Source organism: Emys orbicularis, chromosome 1 (assembly GCF_028017835.1).
Source record: "Emys orbicularis isolate rEmyOrb1 chromosome 1, rEmyOrb1.hap1, whole genome shotgun sequence".
NCBI lineage: Eukaryota > Metazoa > Chordata > Testudines > Emydidae > Emys > Emys orbicularis.
Window position 1 is genome coordinate 358644729 of NC_088683.1, and position 19072 is coordinate 358663800.

Sequence of the window (19072 nt, forward strand, 5' to 3'; positions counted from 1 at the left end):
TGTGAAGGACATGCATCAAATGACACAAAAATAGAACTATTCCTTTAGAACTTCAAGGATGCTTCACTTCACCCTTCACTTCAGGCACATTTAATCCAGATTCTCAGATAAGAGAGCCCGCTCTCTACATTTTTTTTTAACCTGGCCTAGTTCCACTCTCACATCTTCCTGTTAGTCCAAAAGAAAAAGCCTCGTCTGGCTTCAGGATCTATGCTGGGGAAAAAAGACTCTTCCCTGAGCTCCAAAAATAAGGCTTCTATATTATAGGCAAAGCCCAAGTAACCCACAAGTGAACTAAGACCTATTACTCCACATCAGGTATACTCAACCAAATCCCATATACAAACAGACCTAGCTACTCTGTTCCTCTGGGTTACAGATGGCTATTCTGCCACACAAGCATTGTTCTTCTCTTTAGGAAAGTCAGGAGGGGTGGACTCGGATTTACACCACTGAACCTTAAAAATAGAATTCCAAATCTCCAAGATAAGCGTGGGCATGGGGTAGAAAACATATTAGAATTATTCGAGGATGTCAGTAAATGCAGAGAGAGAACCGGCAGATATAATTCAGACTTTCAATCCTGCAAGAAGCTGTTAAAGAAACTTAAGGGGCCAAGAGGAGAGGGATAAAGTTCTGCCAAGCATGAGAAACTGGCTAAGAGGGAAAACAAGGAATAAAATGTTTATTTTCAACAAGGCAAAAAGCTGGATGCCTCAAGGAGCCGTAGTAAGCTTTAATGCATTCTTAAATGATCTGGAGAAAGGGGAGGGAGAGGAAGGGGGAAACTACCAAGCTGGCAAGATTCGCAGACAAGTGAGTGATTGGTGATTTAGGTTCATCTAACCTGAGTAACTCCAGAGGGATTTCAAGCTAGCCAAATGGGTTGCACAATGGCAGATGAAATTCACTGTGGACAAATGCAAGTTAATGCACATTAGAAAAATAATTTGAACTACTCAAGCAGATTTGCTGGTTATGGACAGCTCAATAAATCTACTAGATGCACAGCAGCAGTTGAAAAATGGTAGGATGCTCACAGAATGGATGACGAAACACTCAAAGTGAAAAAAACTCAAGTGCCTTCCTATGGCTATTTTACCAGCCAGGCCAAAGTACATACTTCTGAAAAGGGAAATTCAAAGTCGTCATCAATCCGATCGCCCAGCTATGTCTTTCGGGTACTTGTACTACAGACCTCGTTACTGTAGTACGAGTACTTCACTCTCTTTAATTACCCTGGGAGGCAGGGTACTGCTATTTTCTCTATCTGTACAATGGGGATCTAAAGCACAACACCTAAGTAACTTCCCCAGGCACAGGAGACGTCTGTGGCAAAACTGGGAATTGAACCTGGGTTTCCCCAAGTCCCAGGGTTGTGCCCTAACTGCTGGACGACCATCCTCACCACCCCCCTCTTGAACCTCGAAATATCCAAGTGCTGGGAAAGAGCCAAGGAGGAGACAAAACAAGCCACTGGAAGCTCCCCACATGCAAACTAGGGGTAAAGAAAGGGAGGAGCAGCAGCGGCTTTGTACTTCAGCAGGCAGCAGTGGTTTTAAGATGAAATTGTAAAGGCAAGTGAGGAGAAAGATGAAGGGAGGCATTGGACCTCCAAGGAGGAACTCACAATCCAGGTAAACCCGACCTAGAGGGACACGTGAACATTTATAAGCTAAGGTATCCTAGAACTCAATCTGGTTTTGCTAGGCACTGCGCGATTCAGAACCAGGTACAAGTTCACCTGCTATTTTCAGGAGAATTAAACAGACGCAAGACAAAAAAGGATGGGAGGATGAAGGATATTTGTAGTTAGAGCGCAGGATAAGGAGCTGAGGGGTCGCAGGCTAGACACCTACAGGCCTGATTTTCAAAAGCTCAGCACCCAACATGCTGTAATCTTGAAAATCTATCCACTTATTCCAGTTCCTAAATAGGAGCTGAACCGGTCTAAAAGTCTGACCCCAACTGTGGGTGTGGAGCTCTTTAGAAAATCTGGCCCTACCACAATAGGCTCTATAGAGAACACCAACAAATAGCTGCTATTCTGTCAGACTTCTTGTATGATACTGGGCAAATCACGTAACCTGTCTGTGCCTCAGCTTTTAGGAGAATCCCTCTTTCCCAGTGTACTCTGCTGATTTGTTTAAAGTGCTCCGAGATCCCTGGAAGGAAGGGGTTACAGAATACAAATCCTCCCTCCCACCCCCACGCTAGCAATATTCACCAGCACTGAAAGTCAAGGTCACAAATTCAGTCAAAAATTAACATTTAAAAAAAATGAATCTGTTGATGGGAACTGATTAGATTATGGCATTTAAAGCCAGCTGTTGACAGCCAGGGTAAATTTAATACAGCAATCCCTTCTTTACAGTCTGGCAAGGCACAAAAATTATGCCTTTCGCTACATTTTCAACAAAAATTATTGGACTAAAAAAAGGGAATTTGGCAGCTAAGAAAATCTACTTTCCCTTTTATGAACCATGTGCTTATCAGCCAGAGCGTGTGTGAATAAATCCAATTAGGGAAAGTAGGATGGCTAGAAAGCAGCCTCGTACACAGAGACCTTATTCCTTCACAGTAGCTTCCGTACCCAAATCAGCAGTCAGTGTATTTTCTCTCACTGACTTAGGAATTTCACAGGCAGCCGCATACACTTGGCACCTTTCAAAGGCAGGGGGTGAAACACAGGAGCACGAAAGAGCAACAGGCACAAGGAGAATCTCTGCCCAGGCAGTTTTCACATCTCATTCTGCCACAGCAGACTGAAGGGTCGCTCCTCCTCCAGTGACATCAGGCAGGAGAGTAGCCAGTTCAGTAGAGTCAAGATACTCCACCCCTTTGGCGTGATAGTTTCAACTCACTTCCTGTGCCAGCTAATTGATCCAACTGAGCTGGGGATCTAACTGTGTAGAATAGCATAAGGAAATCAGGCCTGGAACATTAAATAGACCTCTCTTTAAACCAGGGGCACTCAACTCTTTCCATACTCAACCCTCCTCTCCCTCACTGTCCATTCAGCAACATGGCAAGGGAAGGGTGGTCTCTGTCCCAGGTACTAGATCTGAGACTTTGGGGTCTGTCCCAGGGGAACAGTGACTAGGAAGAGGTCTCATTCTACAGGGACAGTGATGAGAGACAGATAGCAATTCTTCCCTGTTAGATAAAGACAAAAATCACAGGGACAGGAGAAAGTGCTGAACTGTTAGACTTGGCCCGTTCTACAGAACAGGGTTACCTCATGGGGCTGTGGTTCTTGAACTACTGCTACGAGAAACCCATCCTGTCAAATGCCACATCACTTGATGCCACATTCAGCCTGATGTTCTTTGAGAACATATGTAGAACGTACCAGATAGCTGCCGTAAGAGTTCCTCAGAAACCTCCCCTTTCTCTGCTGAGACTTCACCAGAGCCAGTGGAGTGAACTCTAATGTACTCTGGGCTCAGTTGGCTTGTTGATTTGTAAGTCTGTGACACACACCCTGGAGAGCATAAATCTCAAAGCCTTTTATAGCCCTGCTTGTGCCAGCAAATAGAACAAATAAAGAGAATTTTGCAGTAGGGCAGAATTACTGTTAAATAAATCTAAGCAAGCAGTCCAGCCTCCCCTTAATCCTGAAGTGGCCCCTTGAATCTGTAAGAAATTTGGGGGGCTTTGCTGAAACTCACTTAGAGGAATTCTAAATCAGCAGAAGGGACAATTTTGCTCTGATGTAAGTACTTTAACTGCAGGAAGCACCCTTACCAACATTCTAACAGGCTATTGGAATAGACCATCCCTCAAGCCAGAAGGGTGTCTGAAACGCTGCTCACCATCCCATTTTCCTTCAGGTATCCTCCTTTCCCAAGCCAGGAGGAGTGTCACATGTGTAGGGAGTGGAGCTCAGATTTTTAGAGGTATTTAGGAGCCTAGCCCCCATTGAGTTTAACAGGAGTTCAGTGCCTAAATACCTTTAGAAATCTGCACCTGCATGTCTGGAGAGGGCCCTGAACCAACAGATCTGGGAGTAGAATAGAAGCCTGAGAGTCTTGGTGGAATGTGCAGCTAGGAGACTGGACAAGACTTGTCCCATCAGCTTCTTTATTAGAGCTGTTCCTAGGGCGAGGATGGGGAAATGCAAACACCAGGTGGAACCAAGGCAATTGGAAAAAGCCTCATGTGCCCAGACTTCCAAGCTAGTTTATCTGCTGGTGCAAACCTTTTCCCACCTGTTTGAGTTGATTGCAAACGGTTATACCTCCAACTGCCCCAGATGCCTCTGAATCAAGTCAGGTACCTGACTGCTTATGAACCACTGGAGAACAAAGATTTCTGCTTAACCAACATGCGTTCCACTCCTCTCCTCAAGACGGGAAGGGCTCTGTTAAATGCACTATTTTCCTGTGGGCTCATGTTTCCTTTCTTCTCCTGGAAACCAAATGGGGTTTTAGGGCCTGAAGGGGGAGAGCCACTACTCTGGAAGGGGAGCCCCACAAAGTCTCTTTGGGAGGGGAAGCCAGGTCAATTCTGTCCTTGTCTTGAACATTACATAAGACCTGCCATGCTCAGGTCCCGAGAACCCACTCCCTGCATTTCTCTGGCGGAAGAGGCAGGGAGCTCACTGCCAGAGAGCAGCCATGAGATGTGGCAGCCCCACAGCATGCTAGTGGCACACTATGGAGCAAGGGACCTCTGTGGCTGCATGATGGGTGGAATGAGCCCAGGCTCTGCACCCTTTCCAGCTCTTCACTGCTTTCCAGCAACACAGAATGAACCAGAGATCAAAGCACAAACGTAGATACACTAGGGCAAGGGCTAGCACAGGTGTGACTGAAGCTAAGAGCAAAGTCTTGGGGCTGCTGTCTCCTGCCTGATGTCATTACCCATTAGTTTGCCCTGGTGGAATGAGAGATTAAACTTCTTACACGCTATATTTCAAGAATTGTTTCAAAACATATCGGGCAAATACCACTTCTGAACCATTGTAGAGTTTGTAAGGCATCTATCACAGTGCCCAAGTGCTGAGAACAAATAATTTGGATAGCATTAAAATTCAGCATGACCGCTGTGACACCCTGCTCTTAACCAGAGGCTGATGCTCTTGATCAATGAGTTTATTGTATTGGATAGATTCCAAAATATTTCCTTCTTACCCTCACTTATTCTAAGATTGGTTCAAACTTAACCTACTGTGGCTTCCAGGCACTTGCTCAACCAATAAGACCTATGAGACTAGGTGCTTTGAGAAGGACTCATAGCTCAGTGTCATCCACATGTATTAGTGACACTGGAATTCATGGTGTCTCAATGTGAGGTACAGTAACTCCTCACTTAATGTTGCAGTTCTGTTCCTGAAAAATGCGACTAAGTGAAACGATGTTAAGCGAATCCAATTTCCCCATAAGAATGAATGTAAATGGGGGGGGGTTAGGTTCCAGGGAATTTTTTTTTTTTTGCCATATAGTACAGTACTATAGTTGGAAGGTGCCCCCACCTTACCCCATACAGGCACAGCCCACTGGCACTGGAGACAATGAGGCAGGGAAGGAGGCTGAAGGTGCTGTAGGCTAGGAGAAGCATGTTGTGAAGCAGCGGCAGCTTCCCCTACTCTGCAAGTACCAGGGGCGGGGGGTTCAACCCTCGGCCCGCCACCCCTTTCCCCAAGCCCCCACCTGCATGCCTGCGTCCTCGCTCCTCCCCTGCCTCCTGCCCGTGGCAATCAGCTGGCTTGTGACATTCAGGGGGCAAGAGGGAGGGGGAAGGAGCGAGGACTCAGCGCGCAGGCTCCCTCCTGCCCGCAGCATTCAGGAGGCAGGGGAGGAGGGGGAGCCTGCACGTCGAGTTCTTGCTCCTTCCCCCTCCCTCCTGAACGCCACAAGCCAGCTGATTGCTGCAGGCAGGAGGAGGAGGGGGAAGGCGCTGATCTGCAGGGTTTGCTGGCGGACAGGAGGCGCCGTGGGGGGGGGGGGGCATAGGGAAGCTGATAGGGGGGCTGCCAGCTGTGGACAAAGCAGGCAGTCAAACAATGTTATAGCGAAGCATTGCACATCTTCAAATGGAGCAGGTTCTGTAATTGAGCAGGGATGTAAGTTCGAAACAACGTTAAGCGAGAGACCATTAAGTGGGGAGTTATTGTATATGCTGGAGAGGATGGATGAAAGTACTCAACATGTGGAGTGCTACATGTGACGCCTTAAGGAACAGAAGTAGGGGCTCACCATGAATTTCAGGGATCTGAAAGGAATAAGATGATCCAGCTAACCGCCATTCCATTCACTCCTACTACATATTGTATTTGAGTCAACACCTTATAGTCAAAGGTACAGAAAGCCATTGAAAGATCTACTAGCACAAGAATGGAAGTTTGTCTGTGTCCAAATAACTTTGTTTGCAAAGTTTTGTTCCAAGGTCATCCACTGTGCCAGCTTTAAACTAAGCATTAAGCCTGAAGGGTTTAGCTACTGGAACAGGACTTTGCCCTGAAAAGACAGGCTGGAAGCAGGACTAACCTGCCAGGCCTTCAGGAATGACTATGGTGGCTGAAGGAGGTATTGACAATTTACATTCAGAATTGTAACAGAGTTAAAAACTGTCTTACGTTACAACAGTTTGAGTAGACAAAGATTAGTTCACATTCCCTAATCAATGCAATCGGCCACCATATTTTGCACCAAACCTGCATACTAAATGTACTGCTAAAATCTTCTGCGAATTTCCATCCTGAAATGGGCAAATTAGCGATTTGCCATTATTCTAGGCTTCATTTTTACTTCAACGCTTGATATGCAGTACTGATTGATCTAGAATTTTACATAAATGCATTTCATTATACATATCCAAAATATGCATTTCAGGACTAAAGTAATTTAACACTTGAATCAACTTCTGTATGAAGATTAAGACAGTAATTATTCTGCAGAGCTAGCTCATATCACATTATTATGAATAGAAGTTATCAGCCATGGGAAGGTCAACCTTGATTGCCCCCATTCATACCGTCTTAGTAAAAATGGTGATTCACGCAGAAGGTCATAGGGGTTGCACCCATTCTGAGGTGCTATTCATAACCTTTCCCATTTTGTCTGGGGTAGAATTTCTTTGTCACTTCAGTAAGATAATCTGAGATCATTCAATGAAAGCAGCAGCAAAGAAAATGGAAAACTGAATGACTAATGCTCTTTCTTGTCTCTTCCCTTTTGGGACCTGCTTCTGCAACAGCTTTTACTGGACGTTGAGGCAGTGTTTCTGGGCTTGCTTTGTTGAAGATTCTAAAAATCTAAATCCCATCTGCTTTACGCAGATCAAAACCGACAGAAAGAACAATTTCTCCTAAATTCTTGTCAAGTGCCCATCTGAGTGTACTTGCTTATACTGACTTCACTTATAGCTAGAGCTCACTTAAGCTTTCCGCTGTCCATTTCCACATGAAGATTTGACAGGTGTATGAATTATTAATCATCTGTATTATGATGGCACCCAATGCCATGTAATAGCCTCCAATGATTTAAAACCATCCGTTGTGATTTGCTGAATACAATACTAAACAAAAACTCTGCTGCATCCAAAAATCTTTAGTTTATTCAATAGTTTAAAAAAACATCCTATTGATGATCCTTTGAATCTTCTTTTTCAGAAAATAGAACAAAAATTGTGTCCAGGTTTAGCTAAAGTTAATTGCAAGACAATTTGTAAAACTAAGAAATTAAAGGCATTTGATTGCACAGAACCTTTGATATGTTTCTTAAAATTCTCTTTCAGGGAAGGGGCTACAACCAGACACGTTAAACCCACGGAAAAAAACAAAAAACAGAAATTGAGCTTGTTTTTGGCTTAATTGGCTTGTGAATTGCTTGTTGGCTAGTTTTTGGCTTGTAGCTTATTGTAGCTTGTTGCTTCTTTTTTCCCCCCCGATCGGCTCTTGGCAAGCAGGGAAGCAAGGGCTACGGGTAAGCGGGGGGAAGAGAGTCAGGGGTGCACAGCGGGCCCACCACAGTCCAGACTGTACGCTGGGGGGGATCTAGTCACAGAGTGTTAGGGTTCTTAGGGATTGGCTTGTTTTGGCCTTGTTTTAAAATTTTTGGCTTATTGTGAAAGTCGGGTGCTTATTTACCACGTGAAAGTTGGCAACTGTGGCTACAACTACAGAAATAGCTTCTTTGTGCTTACAATCCGATCAGTAAAGTTCCTGAACAGTACAAAAAGCTAAAGCTTGCCCTCACATAATGCATTAAATGGATCTACCACCACCACCTTAATGACATAATGAGGTGACCACAGTGTAAGTGCTTATTTTAGTTGCACCTTGTGTCATTTGCTCATGCGAGATCTATGCCCAGATGAAGCCCAGACACATGCTTGTTTATCCAATGGCTTCTCTGGGTTATCCTAACTGCACGGAGGACCCAGATGTCCCTGTCCAACACAGCTAGCTAGCTCGCTCTTGGAGACCTATGTTGTCTTCCTAGCCTGGACAGGGAGTCACAGTAACCTTGAGGAGAATATAAATTGGGTAAGTCCAGAGGATTTCTCTCCCCACCCCCCAAAAAGTGAGTGGTCACCACCATTCCTCATTAGCAGTGAAACCTGCATCCTCCAAAAGGCAGCCCCTTCCTAAATAACCACTTCAGAACACTCAAGGCTTCCCATACAGTCGCCTTTGATTGGAAGCCAAACTCTGTTTGCAGAATGATGTTTGTTCGCCCCCTGGATGGTCACTTATATTCTATTTTACTTAAGTATTTTGTGCTTGGCAAGACCATGTAAAAATCACAGATTCATAGATTCTAGGACTGGAAGGGACCTCGAGAGGTCATCGAGTCCAGTCCCCTGCCCTCATGGCAGGACCAAATACTGTCTAGACCATCCCTGATAGACATTTATCTAACCTACTAACCTACTCTTAAATATCTCCAGAGATGGAGATTCGACAACCTCCTTAGGCAATTTATTCCAGTGTTTAACCACCCTGACAGTTAGGAACTTTTTCCTAATGTCCAACCTAAACCTCCCTTGCTGCAGTTTAAGCCCATTGCTTCTTGTTCTATCCTTAGAGACTAAGGTGAACAAGTTTTCTCCCTCCTCCTTATGACACCCTTTTAGATACCTGAAAACTGCTATCATGTCCCCTCTCAGTCTTCTCTTTTCCAAACTAAACAAACCCAATTCTTTCAGCCTTCCTTCATAGGTCATGTTCTCAAGACCTTTAATCATTCTTGTTGCTCTTCTCTGGACGCTCTCCAATTGCTCCACAACTTTTTTGAAATGCGGTGCCCAGAACTGGACACAATACTCCAGTTGAGGCCTAACCAGCGCAGAGTAGAGCGGAAGAATGACTTCTCGTGTCTTGCTCACAACACACCTGTTAATACATCCCAGAATCACGTTTGCTTTTTTTGCAACAGCATCACACTGTTGACTCATATTTAGCTTGTGGTCCACTATAACCCCTAGAACCCTTTCTGCTGTACTCCTTCCTAGACAGTCTCTTCCCATTCTGTATGTGTGAAATTGATTTTTCCTTCCTAAGTGGAGCACTTTGCATTTGTCTTTGTTAAACTTCATCCTGTTTACCTCGGACCATTTCTCCAATTTGTCCAGATCATTTTGAATTATGACCCTGTCCTCCAAAGCAGTTGCAATCCCTCCCAGGTTTGTATCATCCACAAACTTAATAAGCGTACTTTCTATGCCAATATCTAAGTCGTTAATGAAGATATTGAACAGATCTGGTCCTAAAAACAGACCCCTGAGGAACCCCACTCGTTATGCCTTTCCAGCAGGATTGGGAACCATTAATAACAACTCTCTGAGTATGGTTATCCAGCCAGTTATTCACCCACCTTGTGGTAGCCCCATCTAAGTTGTATTTGCCTAGTTTATTGATAAGAATATCATGCGAGATTTGAAATACAGCAAAACAGCTTGATTTCTTACCATGTTTTTAACACTGAAATCATGTAGCAAGCTAACTACTGGTAAAAGATTATGTAATAAGTTACTGTTTGGTGTGCAGGGGGCATTTAGTATTTGACACATTAATTTGGATACACAGTGTATACAAGACTATAGTATATAATTGTGCAGTAAGTTGATACAATAGGGTTATACAGTTATTAATGTACATTGATTATTCTGTGCTTCATACATTAGATGCTTTGCAGTTTCATTCCTAGGTATCTCAACAGGAGAGTTCTACATCTTTTAACACCTCACTGCCCTTCACCATAGGGCTGCTTGTCAAGTATCTTAGAGGCAATGGGCAATATATGAGAAATGCCAAGTCAGTAAAGCAATTGTGTCACCATACCCCATCTTTGCTCTGGCCTCTGAGTGAACACGAATGGCTCTAACCCTTTGTGCATATTCTGCAATTACAGATATTTGCTACATGGGCAAGAAAAAACAAAAGGGATTTTATTGCATGTAAACACACAAGGTTAGTGCTAAGTATCAGAGGGGTAGCCGTGTTAGTCTGAATCTGTAAAAAGCAACAGAGGGTCCTGTGGCACCTTTGAGACTAACAGAAGTATTGGAGTGTAAGCTTTCGTGGGTGAATGCCCACTTCATCAGACGAAAGGTTAGTGCTGTAGCTTTTACTGCTTAGGCTGATTAGCTATTTGCCAAATGGAAAATTTATCTTCAATTAAACAGGCAGAAAGAACTTCATTTGGCAGTTCAGCATTTAAAAGGCAGCAACTCATCTGAATGCTGCAGCACTGCAAAAAGCGGTTAGATTACTCTTCCCAACTTTAAAGTCTATCAGTCTGTAGTTGGAGGGGATGGGCTGGAGGTCAGAGAATGATCATTCACACTTACTTTAAGGTGCCACCAGACTCCTTGTGGTTTTTGTAGATACAGACTAACACGGCTACCCCCGATACTTAATTCACACTTACAGTGCCTTCCAAATAATTATCATCCTGGTGAAGCTTAATTATTCTTCCTATTTTACCACAGTCCCATAGCAAATCAGTGCCAGAGGTCAGAGACCCCAGACTTCCCACACTTTCAACCATGCTAACTAGTCCAATCAGCTTTTGTATACCCAGAGTCCTATGGTTCCAATCCCAGACAAATCATCCATCCTTTCAAAGTGGATAAATGGGGTTCCAAGCAATTTACTGCAGGTGGGTCTCTCAAATGACAGCTAAAAACCCCGCGGACATGCTGTCTGCGGACTGAAGAGTAGATGTTCCTCTAGGGTCCTTAGCCAGTTTCCTTATCTCCACCGCCATGCAGCATGCTGTACCCTGGTTCATCACAGGATGTAAGAATATTCCAGCAGACTGAGTGCACAGCACACACTGCCCCCTGTCACTTACCTGTTTTACATTGTATCCTGCTTTTGCACTAGTTTCAATGAACATTACATTCAGCTCTTTGGCTTTCCTCTCTCCCTCCTCAATGGACACTTGCCTGGGGAAGAAAAGAACATTAGAGCAAATGATATGAACATCCTGACAATTAGGGTTTTGCCTCCAGCCCAAGAGATGTCTCCACAGTGCCAACACATATGTAGTTATACCTGCTAGGTACTGTCTCCAGCCACCCACCATAGGAAGGGCACAACATTACAGAATACAAGCTGGACTTCTACAGTGTACCTACCAGGAATGGTCTACATATACTCAATCCTGCCTCAGCGTGTGGGGATGGACGAGATGACCTCTCAAAATCCCTTCCAGCCCTACGTTTCTGTGGAACAATACTCTAAGCTTTTCAGTAATAAAGCCAAGGTGGCCACTAGCCATTTTCTAAATTTCTTGCCAGGAAGCTACACTTGTATGGCTTGATAAGAATTAAGTGTTCTCAGGCTGTGCTAACTAGCAATTATTGCCCTGTTTAGCTAAACCTTAACATGGTTATTTAACATCTTTCAAAATAATTGTATGTAACCTGAAAGTATGAAAAAACTGCTTAAGGTATTTAAGTTAAAGTATTTAAGTTTATTTTGTTTAAAGAAGCTAACGATCTGCCAAACAAATATCCTAAAGTCCTCAACATATACCCAGCTTCTCCCTGAACTCAAGTTTATGATACACCAGGGGTCGGCAACCTTTCAGAAGTGGTGTGCCGAGTCTTCATTTATTCACTCTAATTTAAGGTTTCACATGCCAGTAATACATTTTAACGTTTTTAGAAGGTCTCTTTCTATAAGTCTATAATATAACTAAACTATTGTTGTATGTAAAGTAAATAAGGTTTTTAAAATGTTTAAGAAGCTTTATTTAAAATTAAATTAAAATGCAGAGCCCCCTGGACCGGTGGCCAGGACCCGGGCAATGTGAGTGCCACTGAAAATCAGCTTGTGTGCTGCCTTTGGCACGCGTGCCATAGGTTGCCTACCCCTGTGATACACCATTATGACATATAGGAAGCTAATGTCATGAAATTTACACTTTAACCAGTCTGATGCTATAATACTGTCATGTTCAGAAGGACATACTGCCATTGTGTGTTTATGTTTTAAAAAGACACTATTTTGTACCACTGTATATTGAGAGATTAGCATAAATCCACTGTAGCAAGGCAGCAGAATGTCCAAATGCCAGTGCAACTTTGCATTAGTGTGTCTGAAAAATTTCCCCCCTAAAAATTACAGTAGGTACGACAAGGGGGGGGGAAGGGGAGAGAAAAATCACTCAGTTCAACAGAAGCTTCTCTTTTAAACAAAATTCTAAACATGCTTTAGATTTTAATTTTAACTACATTAAAAACAAACTAATGTTTAAAGGAATATTTAAGATAATCATTTAAATTAGTCACCTGCACTAAACCTAGATTATTAAACAAACGTTTTAAATCTAGTTTACTCTTTCACTGATGCTATTGACTTTTTACATTTCACTCAGCTTGGACACTGAAGCTAGACTGGTTAATTTCACTTCCTGGTTCTTGTGGATGTCGCTGGTTCTGGTTTGTACATACACACACACCCCTACCTGTCCTGTGGGCTCACAATCAAGCCAGGAAATGTTTAAATAAAGTTTCAACTGATTTTTTTTTTTTTAAATAAAGAAATTTCTATTCACATCTGGCTTCAGCATAATTTAAACAAACTAGATTTTGGGCCAAAAATAATAGAATCACTTTAAACAGAGCTTTCTCAGCGAAATCAACAGCAGATTGGCAATATGATTAAGAAAAATGTACAAAGAAGAATTATTTCTCCGTACCTCTTATCTGCTAGATCTGTTTTATTTCCCACTAGCATAATGATGACATCACTGCCCCTTTCCGTTCTGACATCATCAATCCATTTTGTGGTTTGCTGGAATGAGTTTACATCTAGTAAGGAAGAGCGGACAAAGATGAGTGTCACTGTAAAATGTTCTTCCCAGATCACTGCCAATACAGCCATAAATCTTGAATAAAAGCCTCACATTCTCTGGTAATTGGTGCATTAGGGTTATGTAGAATCAATGGATGCAATCCTGACCCCATGGAAGTCAATGGGAGTTTTGTTATTTATTTCAGTGGGTCTTGGTTTTTACCCTTTGGCTTTAAATGCACCTGCTATTGAACTTAATCTATCCAATTATAAATGGACTTTTAATATCAGAGTGCAATTTATGAAGAGTTTTTTATCACTACTTTTAAAGAACTGTTATTTCACTTGATTGAACGAAGGGCTTGTCTACACTATAAAGCTGAGTCGATGTACAGCCACCGCAGTAATTAAAGTGAAGGTTCACATTCATACCACGCTCCTTCTGTCAGTGGTGCTTATCCCTCACCAGGAGTTTCCACCAACTGAAGTAGGGCATTGTGGGGCACTGACAGCTGGAGCCCCGCAGCCCCGGTGCTGACACCTCAGGCTGTCAGTGCTGGGGCGGGGAGGGCTCTGGCTGTCAGCCCTGCACGGGGCTGGCAGCCAACAGGTGATGTTAGTAACGCAGTGTCGACATGGACACTGCGTCACTCTACTACATCAACGTAAGTGCTACGCCTCTCACCGAGGTGGAGTTAGTAAGTTGATTTAGTTGGCAACTTACATCGGCGGGGGCTCCATTGTAGTGTAGACACTTACACCAGGCTGCAGTTTAACGTATTTTATATACAGAATGGGGGCCTAATAACTTTGCTATTTAATCTGTACTACTCATGACTTGAAAAAACATTGAATATATGCATTGGTAAGAGGGCCCTACTGTTTCAAGGATTTTAAAAAGCATTTAACAGCATTTATACACTTTGTGTTGCTTAATCATTTTGTGATCACTAGTTTTAGGCTTGTTCTCCTAGGAATATTTAGCTTATGTAATTACTAGCAACTCTTGTTGGGTTGATCACTGACCTCAAAAGAATTTCAGAATTGTTTACATAAAAACAAACATAAAAGGATCCGTTGGCACTTTTCTAACTAAAAGCCCCTTCCAGATTCCAGCAGCTTTAGTAGAACAGGTAATGAACATCTACGCTGCAAAACAAGATTCTAGAAATAGGCATTAATTAATGAATATACAATAACCTTGTCTGCAAAGCTGTGTTCTTAACAATAATATCAACTGCTGTACCATTCAATTTAACAGTTAACATACATCTCAGTGATCGTAGCTATTGTATCTGAGATGCCAAAGTATTTGCCTACACTTAAATAGGGAGATCTCTGTGGTAACTGTTGGCTTTGTAATGGTACAGTGAAATACTGTAAGTCTTAGATGGTTAAGACTTGATCACTTGCCAACAGCTTAATGGCATAAAGCTTTGCTTTAGTACTTGGCAATAATCATTAGGTCAGTAGAGAAGTCCAAAATTCACAGCCATCATGCAATTTTAGCTCAATTTAAAATGTTTATTTATAACAATTAAAATAAATGTACAAGGGAAGCCCTTATTCTTGCTATAATCTTCTAGAGTATTTATGAATAAAAGGGTAAGCCCTTTTTGGATTTGGGTAGAATCGGACTTTCATCCAGTCACTATTGATTTAAAATGGAAAAAACCTCTGAAGGTTTATTTCTCCTTTAACAAAATTATTGCTCTTTAAAAATTAAAAGCCAATAAATGAGGGTTATTCTGGCCTTTTAAACCAGTCTTCAGGGTGGAGGTGAGAAAGCACTAACATTTTAGTCCTCAAAATTGTACATACCTTATTATGACGTGAAAGAGTACATTATTAAAAGGCTAAATCCCTAGTCATGGAGCTTTAAATACCAGAAAATGGAAGTGACCGATTAAGATAAAAACGTGGCATGTCCGTCCCCAGCCCACACCCAGATTTTGAGGACAATGGAGTGAAGCAAGCTGCAGTTCTCAAATGGTCTCAATGGGAAAGCTCTAATTTAGAAATTCAAAGATATGCAAGCAAGTGATTCAGGTGTTTGAGACCAAGTCAAAGATGGAGATGGTACCCAAAAGAAGAGCAGATGAGACTAGGCCAGCCAGTGCTCAGGGCTTTGGGACAAACCATGTGATAAGAAAGGGTCATAAATGTATTATTTCAGCAAGGGAGATTTATAAGTCCATTTATACATCACTACAAACAGCTGTGATCAGAAGTGCCTGGTTTAAAAACTTGGCTACAGTAAAAGGAAACACTGTTCATGCCAGTATGAAGAACAACCACATGATTGTGATATGACATGCAGAGCTAGGCTAGAGAATGACAGAGCAGAGTATCAGAAATGCAGAATTCCCCCCACTCACTTGTGATATCATAAACAACAACTGCAACAGTGGAGTCACGAATGTAGCTAGGAATCAAGCTCCTGAACCGCTCTTGACCTGCTGTGTCCCATAATTGCAACCGTACCTAACAAAATCAGTCAAACAAGCAAGAAAAATAAGAAAAGGTCAAACCCAGTGCAGTATACCTACTTGTGATATCGTAAACTACTACAGCAGCAGCAGAGTCACGGATGTAACTGGGAATGAGGCTACGGAAACGTTCCTGACCCGCAGTATCCCACAGCTGCAACCTGATCTGTGGGATGGGAGAAAATTAAAAAAAAAAAAAAAAAAAAAAAAAAAGCCAAACTGCCACTAAAAATAAAGAGTAAATCATTTTATTGGATTGGTTTTTTAAAAGCTAAATAAAAATATAACTCATGCAGGGGATTGTTTGGGACTGGGAGCAGTAGCAAACTGCCTCTCCTTGTGGCAACCCCCCCCCCCCCATCCACAGTGGTATCTAAGGCCATCTCTACACTCATGGCACAGCTGCGCCTTTGCAATGCGTGTGGTGAAGACGCTCTATGCCAACGGGAGAGAACTCTCCCTTCAGCAGAAAAACACCCCCCCCCATGAGCGGCATAAGCTCTACCGGCGGGAAAAGCTCTTCTGCTGACACAGCGCTGTGCACACTAGTGCTTATGTCGGTGTAATTTATGTTGCTCGGGGGTGGAATATTATTCATACCCCGAGCAACATAAATGTTGCAGACATAAGCGGTACTGTAGACAGCCTAAGCTAGTGTATTCTTTGCCTAAACTGGTCTAGAAAGGAGTCCAGAGGAATCTATATTTCACACTCACTTCCCACCTCTTTGTATTTCAAAAGCCCCTTCCCACTGCTAGGGGGTGGGCAATAGGATGGCTGAGTTTTCCAGCCAGACAGGACGGGCAGGAAACCTGAGGCAAGTGCCAGTCTGCCCATCTGCCCACAGAAGGCATTCATGCTCTGCTGCCATTTTTCCTGGGGCCCAAGTGCATCACTACCAGAGAGGCCTGTACGACAAGGGGCTTGGAAGAATCGCATTCAAGACCACTTCTAAATGCAAGTCTTCAGCTGCTGCCAAGCCACTGGAGTGGCTACTAACATGCTTTGTCAAGGAGGATGAATGTTAGTCATTCAGCTGCATGTAAGGTTTAGCCATAATGCAAAGTAACAGAGATAAACACAGATGACAAGGATGAAATTCTCTTACCACTTAGATTCTGAAAGAAAATACAAGATGCTCTATAAACCAGCATACATACATATATAGAAAAGCATCTAAGGCCCTGAACTGCTTTAGGAAAAGCATGCTAATTTGTCAGATCACTTAAAATGCAACCATATTTATTGTGAGTTTACGCAATATCATCAGCTGGTGCAGAGTTGTACAATTTGTGTTCTACAAATATATACCCCACTGCTGTATTTCTTAATTAAGGATGTGAGCTAATTTTGGACCATGGCGTTAATTTCTGTGGAACACTGGCTTAATTTCAGAGACAGTACTGTGCTAAACAGAGTAAACATGCATATATTTATGAGTTATACATATTCTGTTTAAAATGACATGTTAAACCCTGCTGAGTTGGGGAACACACTGACAGTTCTAGTTATGATCCAATTTATATTCAGCCCCCAGCCACATATTAGGAACTTTTGCGGGTGCCCCTTTTCAAAACCCCATCTAACAGCAGACTCTTTAAAACCTTCCCCCAGCCATGCACTTTTTCCTCCTTTACTCCCCAAATTCTGTATCACATTGACTATTCAAATCAAGAATGACTGAATATGGTTTATTTCAAAACTTGTGAAAAACCTCATGTGGCAAACATTCATTTCCCTACATTCCCAGGTTGCCTCCACAGCACAGCCTAGAAGCAGGGGACCAAGCCCGAGTCAGACACAGATCTTCTGCATGGTAGCAGGATGGGTTACTTCCAGACCTCCAGGCCACTTCAGAACTCTGAAGGATGCTCACGTTGTGACAGATTACAAAACGTACCAAGAATAGCAGATTCTTTCAAAGTGACTAGAGAAAAATCATGCAAAAATCTTACTCACTGTTCGATCCTCCAGGTACATGGTTTTCGATAAAAAGTCAATGCCAATTGTTGCCTGTAAAAAAATTGTGTCAGATTTCAATAAAAAAACGAAATGGGTGTAATCTGTTTCTCTCGAGGGTATTCAATAATTGTCATGCCTGACTAGATCTGGCACAAGCTGATCTGAGGGCCATACTTATGGGATAGCGCTTTCCTTCAGTGGGATTTGTAAGCAAGATACAGGTTAGGCTTTTTCCACTTTAAGCCTCAAGGCTCTTAAGTACATCCCTAAATAAGGTGAAAGAGATTTTGGCAAAATTAGTGCCTATTAGTAGCATAAGATTACAGCATAAAAAGGACACATTTTTAATTAAGTTAACCACAGTTTGTACACAACTTTGGTCATTTATTCCACAGACACGCATACGGCAGCAGGGTTTTCTTTGTGCCTTTAGACATTACTGGAGCATAGCAACAGAAATCCTGACGCCAGCTTAACCAAAATGGGGGGGAAAGGGAGGAACCGTGTTAAAAACAGCTCTGGTAGCACTGATCTCAAGTCTTCATTCCCTTGGTGATGCTGCGTTTAATATTTAGTGCAGGATTGGGAAACAGCGCTGCAGCTTTGTGTATTGCAGGTGTGTGACTGACCTGGGACTGGGGCTACTAACACTACCATGGCTTTAACAGAGTGACCCTTGATGCGGCAGTACCATTAAACGATATCAATGAAGCCCAGAAGACAAGCGGAGTCCCAGCAACCTGGTATCAACTGAAACAAAACCATTAAGGGTCTAGTCTTCCTCAAGTTACGGTAAGAAGGCTTCATCCTAAAAAAATCAGAGGAACCCCTATCCCAAAAATGCTTCTGTACCACAAGATCCCTTTTTATTGTAGGCATTCTACCATCTGCTTGCCACACTTCCCAATAGGTTGGGGGACAATCTAATGGGTGGTTTTCATGCAACCAGCCAGTTGCAAAAGGAAACTGACTAACACTGCATGATCCAACTCAGTTTCCCTCTGCTGCTCGCTGCAGTATTTGATGCACAAGACCTTTCCTCACTACAGAAAGCCAGCATCTTGGGAGGAAGCCAGAGGGAGGTATATGAAAGAAACAAGGTTGATTTCCAACGCGGATGACCCAAAAGCTTTTCCATCATCAAGAATTGTGAAGGATCCCAAACTTTAGAAGTGAGCAGATGAAATATACCAGCAGTTCTCAAAGTGTGGGTTGGGACCCCAAAGTGGGTCACGACCCCGTTTTAATGGGGTTGCCATGGCTGGTGTTAGACTGACTGGGGCCCAAGCCCCAGCCCTACCGCCTGGGGCTCAGACTTCGGCCATAGCCGGGGCTCAGGTTACAGGCCCCCGCCTGAGGATGAAACCCT

At 42.9% G+C, this 19072-nt stretch overlaps 1 protein-coding gene across 2 annotated transcripts in view; it reads right to left on the reverse strand.

Moving 5' to 3' along the window:
- Window positions 1-19072, reverse strand: part of RAB6A (RAB6A, member RAS oncogene family) — an 89785-nt gene that overhangs the window by 12531 nt on the left and 58182 nt on the right. Inside the window, exons 3-6 of one of the 2 annotated variants that reach the window (XM_065423301.1) lie at window positions 17701-17754; window positions 15631-15736; window positions 13158-13269; window positions 11304-11397 (exon numbers count right to left, since the gene is read on the reverse strand). In XM_065423301.1, coding sequence (XP_065279373.1) covers window positions 11304-11397; window positions 13158-13269; window positions 15631-15736; window positions 17701-17754 — 366 coding nt within the window. Of the gene's footprint in view, window positions 1-11303; window positions 11398-13157; window positions 13270-15630; window positions 15737-15801; window positions 15908-17700; window positions 17755-19072 lie in introns of both variants that reach the window. The other variant, XM_065423302.1, reaches the window with a different exon arrangement.